Source organism: Osmerus eperlanus, chromosome 10, assembly GCF_963692335.1.
Source record: "Osmerus eperlanus chromosome 10, fOsmEpe2.1, whole genome shotgun sequence".
Taxonomy (NCBI): Eukaryota; Metazoa; Chordata; class Actinopteri; order Osmeriformes; family Osmeridae; genus Osmerus; species Osmerus eperlanus.
Window position 1 is genome coordinate 16,474,375 of NC_085027.1, and position 8,023 is coordinate 16,482,397.

General features: G+C 43.9%; 1 protein-coding gene across 2 annotated transcripts; it reads right to left on the reverse strand.

Annotated features, from left to right (window-relative positions):
* Nucleotides 1-214: 214 nt before the first annotated feature.
* On the reverse strand, nt 215-6,696 carry lipca (lipase, hepatic a). 2 transcript variants are annotated; one of them, XM_062472080.1, is made up of 9 exons: nt 6,353-6,696; nt 5,197-5,381; nt 4,758-4,937; nt 4,486-4,603; nt 4,092-4,325; nt 3,077-3,319; nt 2,212-2,326; nt 1,323-1,541; nt 215-567 (listed from the first exon to the last, which is right to left on the reverse strand). In XM_062472080.1, exons 1-9 carry the CDS (start codon nt 6,432-6,434, stop codon nt 444-446), a joined length of 1,500 nt encoding a protein of 499 aa, XP_062328064.1. In that variant the 5' UTR covers nt 6,435-6,696; the 3' UTR covers nt 215-443. The 2 variants fall into 2 exon arrangements, with proteins under 2 accessions (XP_062328064.1, XP_062328063.1); XM_062472079.1 differs by having other exon boundaries at nt 5,197-5,384; nt 6,353-6,695.
* Between the last annotated feature and the right edge of the window lie 1,327 nt (nt 6,697-8,023).

Sequence of the window (8,023 nt, forward strand, 5' to 3'; positions counted from 1 at the left end):
ATAATTGCTTTGTGCTTACCAAATAATCACTTCCTTTTTTTGCAATATTGGGAATGACTGTTCGTTTGTCTTCATATCAGTTTCTGCCACAAGAGTTAACATTTCCTCTCTGTTACTGTCATTTTGACTAAAAAGTTCATAAAAGTGCCCAACCTTCCTGTTATTCTGTTCACTATAGTGCAGTTAACGACAATGCTGCTTAAAAATTCCAATAAATAGGTACATCTTTAATTTATTGCCAATATTTCTCAAAGATGGTGAAGGTGAACGGTATTTAGTGGAAAAATGGTAAATGACAATTATACAAACCAAAACGGCAATAAACAGAAGAATACAAATCGAGCACTGACCAGGCTAGGTAATGAGTCAAATTGAACCTTCATCAGTTTCCAAGTAGTACATTATTACGTTATTTGTCCTCATTTAAACAGGGAGCGTCAAGTCTAGGCATGGATTAACTTCTTTTTTCTACGCTGCTTTTGATTATCTTCTTTGCAACGGACAAAAACTTTTTCTTGTGAGGGTTGAACATGCTGCCCATCGTTTGTCTTGGCACAAAAGTTTGTCCTGGGAAACAAGTTTATACAAGGTTAGGTAATATAACTTCGTTTTTACGTAATTGTACAAATCAATATTTAGCTAGAAGACCCACGTATCTGTTATTTATGTTTAAATATCCACTAGAGGGCGCCAATGACCTTGAGATTGAGAATTGGCCAATCAAATGAGTTGGTAGGGGTTCAGTCTTGATAACTACTGCACGTTTTTAGTAAAATACCAAATAAATAAACATTTGATAATTCATGGTTTATAAACTTTAAAGTAGCAATTAGATTGCCATTCATTGCACACATTGTATTGTGTTTCTTAGTTTGGTGGACTGTCCTGCATAACTCCTGCAGTGTTCTGTGTGTTTTGCTTCTTGCAGCCTTTGAACTATGCCAACAGTATGTGCAAACACGGGTCAGGGTAGGTTCAGAGTAGACTATGCCCCACTTAGACAGAGGGAGCCTCTACTAGCTGTGCTTTATTACACACTTTAGGATTATGGGCACAACTGTTTATTTCCAGTTAATCTTGTTACATAACTGGAGCCATCGTTTGCATGCTGTATCACAGTTGTCTAATCTTTCCATACAGATAAAGCAAAGCCCCTCATATCTACTAGCAGAGTGACTAACTAGCCAACTGCAGGACCGAAGACATACATTAAGCAGACACACTTCTCCTGTACCTGCAACCTTATAGCCTTTCCTCATTGATATAGGGAGATGGGATTCGATCTCACATCATCCTGACTGTTGTGCAGCATGGATACCTACCTCTCCTGTGTCTCTCCGTCCTTGACGCTGATTCTGCCCACGGTGAGCTGGGGGCCCTTCCCCCCGCCCCCCCAGGGCATGATGGTCTGCATCTTGCTCCACACGTTCTTCCAGAGAGCAGTCCCATCCCAGCGGAACTTCAGCATCATGAGATCACCAATGTCCTGGTCCAGAGTGATCAGGAAGGTGTAGGTCTTATTCCCTGAGATCTCCTCTAATCTGAGATATGGTCAGGGAAAGTCAGACAGACAGACAGATAGACAGAGAGAGAGAGTAATTAGTTGGTGCTGACATGGTAATGTGTAAGTAATTGAAGTCAGTGTGTGACTTTTTCACACAATGCACAGACATTTGGTGCCTTATTGTGAGAAGAAACATCTGTGTATGTTATGCGGCCCGGATAGTTTGGGATCTTCTCCTTCGACGACAAACACCAGAGGGAAATGAGCTCTCTTCATCCCTGGCCGCAGGTGAATAATTCCACACTTGCACTATAGCTGTAGCCTACAAGGTCCCACAAGCATGTGACTTTGCTCTTAGATGCGTGTGAGCCATTACAGATATGAAAGGACAGAACTGGAGAAAACGTGAGGACAATTCAGGGTAGCAGGAAGAGTGTTCCTTTGTGATGCGCACAGAAATCAATTATTGATTCCCCCCTCTCCATTTATGGTCGTCTTTAATTCAGAAGTCGAAGCTGTTCCCATGTTTGTCGGTTGCTACTCTAGATACAGTAGATGTACAGTAGAGCCGAGGGTTTCTATCCTCTACAGAAGCAGTGCGGTCAGGGCTGTTGACTGGATATGTGGTGGCCTGAGCACATTGGCCTGAGGGCAGTAAAGCAGGGCGGTCCAGAGCTTTGAACCCGATGATGTGGCCCAATACGTACAAACTGATAGGCTGGTCTTCGCTCTCCTCTTTAGTCCCAGTAAGGGAGATGGTGAGAGAGGGCTCGATCCTCTCTATCTGGTTGACAAATTGAATCCTGAATTGGTAATGGTAAACTGTTGGTGGGGGGGGGGGGGGAGGGGGGAGAGAGAGAGAGAAGTTATGAAATCGGTTTTCTTGAATCAGGATTTTGCAACTTGGTTGTGGTTCAGTCAGAGTCTGAGAGGAGGACATAGAGCCCCAGCAGCCAGCATGGTGGCTGCAGCCCAGTGAGAAACCACATCTACAGTTAACTAGCTAATTGACTTCAGAGGACCAAATCTTTAAAGTGGCTGTTATTGGCTGTACTCCATCCAAAGCAGATTAAGTCTTTTTCAATAAAGCAACAGTCTCAGATGTCTAGCTCCATTACTACACCCAACCAAAGTTCCTCACTATAGTGACTCAAGAAACGTGTCCAATTTAACTGACTTTGCCTGGACAATATTTCACTTGAGGGGGATTGGCAGGGCTGCTTCTGTGGGATCCTAGAATCCAGAATCTACATTCCAACACATACTTTTTCACCCTAAAATGACCCTAACTGGATGGTCAGGTAGCTAAAACATACCTCCCATTATTTTCTCTTCCAGGGAAACCCATATAGTACATGTGTATTTCACTTTTTCCTATTAAGTTATGTATTAGTCATGTTCGGTGAAGGTCCCACATTGTCAGAAGGTCAACATTTGTCATAGATGTTGTGATATTGGAAAAAGCAGGTCACTGCCAGGTCAGAGTACATGACAAACTGTGGTAAGTCACAAGGTCACTGTTCTCAGGATGTGTGTCATGAGACAGATAGAGGATCCTGCAGCCACACTTACGTTTGTAAGGCATGTGGGAGCGAGTCTTCAGATAAAACTTCTTGCTGGTGCCGGTGCGGACCCTCTTGATGTTGTAGCCAAGTTTGTTGCAGCGGTTCTTGCGACAGTCTAGGCAAATGCCCTTTCCGAAGGCATTGTCATCACTGCACCTGTAGGCTGTGCTCTGCTTATCTTTGTTCAACAGGGAGTCGATAAACAGGTGGACTGAACGCTCGTGTGCGCATTTCACTGACTGCTCAAAACCTGGGAGAGGGTGGGAATGAGGGGGGAAACCATCAAAACCATTCAGTCCATCGCTAATGAAGACTTCAACAGATAGAAAGGGATGGGTATCTTTTGAATAGATGTACAGAATATCCCCCCCCCCCCCACGCCCCACGCCCAATATAATGCTTTGGATAAAAGCATCTGCAAATGAACACATTGTGTGTCAGATAACTTACTTTATCGTTATCTGAGCCTGTTGTTCCCAAAGTTCTACTGATAATAAGCCTGTAGACAACCCTGCTAATAATTTATATCTGGTCATTATTTAGAGATTGATGTAGTTATCCCAGAAATAGATCTGTCAGTGTTCTATCACGTTCCTACGGAGAAAAATAACATTTCTTTTTAGGTCTGATCTGAGGCAGTCTGGCCCTACACAATCTGTCTGTATGTATGTCTGTCTGTCTGTCTGCCTGTCTGCCTCTGTCTGTCTGTCCTATAGAAAGCTGATAGCCTGGAGGGAATGCTGACTGACAGGCCACGGAGAGACGCAGGTGGCTCATTAACACATGAGGATGACAGATGCTTTAATGCCCCCCTCACTTTCATGTTAGGAGCATTTTGATGGGAGCTCCCTAAATCCTAGCATGACTGGGTCTTAACAATAGGATATCCAATTCTTATTCGTCTTGAATTGTAGATGAGATGCTGCTTGACACAAATACTTTTTTACATTCCCTTTTCTTTAGAGCGCAATTTCATTCCCCTTTCACAACAGTTTCCTCTGAGCTTCCATTTATACACATACCCATGAGTCCATATTGAGTTATGTGGTCATATAGGTTCTTAAGGTGGCATCCTGGTTGGAATTCGCCCCCGTTGGGGTAGAAGTCGTAGTGTGCCACAGGCTGCTTGATGCCCACACTCAGACCCATGCGCTCCTGGGTGAAGGTGTGGATGGCATCCACAAAGTGGGCATCATCAGGGGAGAGTCTGTCTGTGGAGGACATGCCCTCAAACAGGGGCCCTGCTGGGTCCAGCCCTGGACAGAGTGACACACCACATCACAGGCTTGACAGGGATAGGGAACTCGTTTCTGCACTTACAAAGCTAGGATGTGAACCATTTATTTTCATGCATTTCAAAGTTCACTGGACACCAAGCAAGAGTGGCCCTCAAACATTGACTGGGTTGAGCCTCACCAGTAATTCGTCCTAGTTTTCCTGCCCCTCCCAGGTAGCTGCCTGCAAATCCTGAGATGTGAGCGCCAAGGCTGTAGCCAATCAGATGAACCTTATTTGCAGGAAACTGGTAGTACTCCTGACAAACACATAAAAAGGTCACTCTGTTTGTCCTTAAGAGAGAAAATGAAGACAATAGAGGTGACACAAACACATCACAGACATATGAAACAACACAGAACACAACGAAACATGCTGGTGGTCTACAGTCGAAGTGGTCTATAGCCTCTCACCTCCAGCCAGTGCAGCAGGTGGGCTATGTCCAGACCCACCGCCCGAGTGTTCTGTGCTGCTGTGGGGTAGTGCTGATGGGCCAGAGACAGCCAGTCAGTAATTACCACGTTGACGTCTCTCAGGCTGGTCTTCAGAGCTGTGGCCAGCTTAGGAAGCCAGCTCTCCATCATACCATCGACCTGGGAACCAGAGAAGCTTGTTTTAGTTGGAATGTTGAGGATGTTTATGCCTTTCTCAGCTGGTTGCGAAGCTCAGTGGTCGACCAAAAAAAGACTTGACTTCCACAGAATTGCTTCATTGCAGGAACCTCTTTCCTGTGATGTCATACACCATAGCCATCGGTCACATTCTGCTGAACAGAGAAGTCAGCCTTCTCCTTCCTAAGGAATCTAAGTTCCTGAGTGGTCCAGGGCAGAGAGAGCATAGAACAGGCCGTACCGACCAGCCGTGTGTGATGATGATGAGAGGAAGACTGCTGTTGAAGCCGCAGGAGGTCAGAGTGTGAGGACGGAAGGGCTCCAAAGTGCAGGTGTCGTCCATGGAATCTCCCTCGGTGTACAGCCTGAAGACTGAGTTGGGTGTATGGGGCCTCTTCATTCTCAGGTTAGGATGCTGCTCAGGATCTGCTGTGGATGCAATACAACACAGGGATGAGCAGAATGACAGTAACATGGAAGGATACTGCCCCGTTATGCGCAGATCATCACTTTTGTTCACATTGCAGAAATACAAATTATGCACACGCATACATATCTTAGATCATTGAAAGGATTACTCAGAATTTGCTTGGCAGAGCTCAAATAAGAACTAACATTGATTATGGGATTGATTCCACTATCCAATAGCTTTGCTAATTGATTTTCGTTTTTTGTAAGTCGTGACAAATGTTTTCATGTCGAGGTATACTTTGAGCAAATTGGGAGCAGTTCGTAGAGACCAAGAGTTCATATACATGTAGACGGGACAAATTAATCAAGTATCTCTTTCTAGTGTGAAACACTGGCTTCCACCTGGACCCTTTCTGCATGTCAATGTTTTAATGATCTTGACAGCTGACATGAAATTAAAAAAGAAGGCTCTTTTTCTTCCTGAGTTTAACCTGGATCAGTCTTAGCAGTGACACACTGTTTGTTTGTTTCAGACAACCAGGATCTAGTAAAATGTCATTGTGTGCTCAGAGGCTGTTACATAACTGGACAGAGTTGGCAGCTCAGCCACAAGAGCCATAATTGATCTCGAACATCAGGAATGTTGTCAACAAATAGTTTATTTCAGGCCTGTTTGTGTTTTCTTCAAACCCTAATCTGGACTCAAATGTTGCCGGGCAACTACATACTATCCAAATAGAAATGTTTTTCTTAAAGAATATGCACTTCATGCAAAAGGTGCTCGATTTGAACTAAGCAGAAGTGGTCACAACCCCAGTGGTTTCTGAGAAGCTATTCACACACAAAAACGTTGGTTAAATTAGTCTCTGTATTTCCTGAAGTCAACCTCACTTAGTACTTTAGCTTGTGTATTCCTGCAACAGACAGACAAGTAGTCACAAACTCATGGTTCCCCACAGACACGCCGAATGTGAGAAACCACTCACCTGCTCTGTTTCCCTTGATTCTCTTCCCATTGGCCAGGTGAGAAGTGAGCAGCAAGGCGCACAGGATTCTGAGCCCAGTCATGGTGGTGTCACAGTTAACGCAAGACTCTAGATAATCCCTCCAACACTCTGCTCAGCCGGGCAGGATAGGAGAGTAGCTGAAAAATGCTAATAGGGCAAGAGTTCTTGGCAGAATGAGAGCCCAGAGGTGAGAGCCCTTCTGGGAGAAGCAGGAAGAGAAAAGGGGTTTCAGGAAATCATGGAGAGAAAGAGGAGAACGCTCTGTACTGTACAGAGAAAATAACAGGTCTTGGTGAGGGGACTGACTCCACTCCTGATTGGCTGTGGTCCCAGTAGTCCCATTTAAGAAGATTGTGAAAGGCTGGAGGTGGATGTGGGGAGGGGGAGATCAGGGGGAGAACAGGGGGAGGGGGAGAGGGTGAGTGTCACTGTTGGGTCACAGGAGCTAAGATACCAAATGGCCTCAAGCCTCTGTTAAACTTACAACCTTTCATGTTATAAACAATTTAAACCATCTTGTCATTAAAGGTTAGGAGTGTAGTCTATGTTATCATTCCCCTTTAAACTTCCATTTGTAACTTGTAGACTTTGGTGCGAAAGTCACTCACAAGGCACTCTGCTGTTTCTCAATACCTGTGCTTTTGAGTCTGAGCTTATCTTAAGTGCTGCAATCAGGTTCTTCTCAGTCACATATGTTGATTATGAAGTAGGCCAAGCTCCTCACTGGAAATTAAGCTACATGAGACATGGATTATCAGTCTCAATTTACATATGCCCACATCTGTACCTACCCTCTTCACTGTAAAATAATAATAAAAATCACTTGAACAATGTGAACAATCAATATATGGTCAACTTGCTCAACTTTTCTTGGAATATGGAGACTTCAGCTAATAACAAGGAGTCAATAAATTGGTTCTGGCTCATAATGTACCTGACCCTGATTCTGCCTTTATTTGCATTGGTTCAAATCCAGTTCTCACAAAAAAACATGTATCTTGTGTCTTTAATGTAGTTAACTTTTAGAGAGACAAGATCTGCAATGCCAAATACATATGTATGTATATTTACGTTTTAAAATTAAATACCGACCTAAATTGGATTTCTAGTACACATACTAAATGGAACACTGTGTATGTCTGCTGCACATTGAAACAGCAACCTAACAGCTGGATACAGTGACAGTTTCTAGGCTGTCAAATAAGCAAGTCAACTTTAGGGAAGAGCAAACACAGGGCACCTTTGCTTTTCCAAACACAGACATAACTTGTTTGCTGTTCGCTGAAGCCTGACCCCTGTCACCCAGGGGCACAGAGGGAACAGCGGCCCTAGTCCCTCACTCATGATCATGGGCACATGCAGCCTAGAACACACAGTCACCTGCCATATCAGGGACGGTCACATGTCACATGTTTCTCACTCGAGATACTAGAGAACTTCTAAAACTGAGTTGCAAGAAGAAAGGGAGAGAGAAAAAGATATGGTTGAAATACTGTGTCATCTATTCTGTATGACATTACATAAACCTTTCAATTGTCTCCTTTTAAAATGTTTTATTCAGTCCTCTGCACTCCGGTTGACTGAGTAGATGGTGTACTTAGGTAGTGATGGTGACCGATTTCCTGGTAGTTATTTCTGAAATTGTTTATA

Excerpts from the sequence above, each read along its gene's own strand:
- lipca (XM_062472079.1), bottom strand. The coding sequence starts at position 6,434 with ATGACTGGGCTCAGAATCCTGTGCGCCTTGCTGCTCACTTCTCACCTG. Across the intron at positions 4,326-4,485 it reads AAAACTAGGACGAATTACTG|GGCTGGACCCAGCAGGGCCC; the intron begins GTGAGGCTCAAC and ends CACTCTGTCCAG. Across the intron at positions 568-1,322 it reads GACGGAGAGACACAGGAGAG|GACAAACTTTTGTGCCAAGA; the intron begins GTAGGTATCCAT and ends CTTGTTTCCCAG.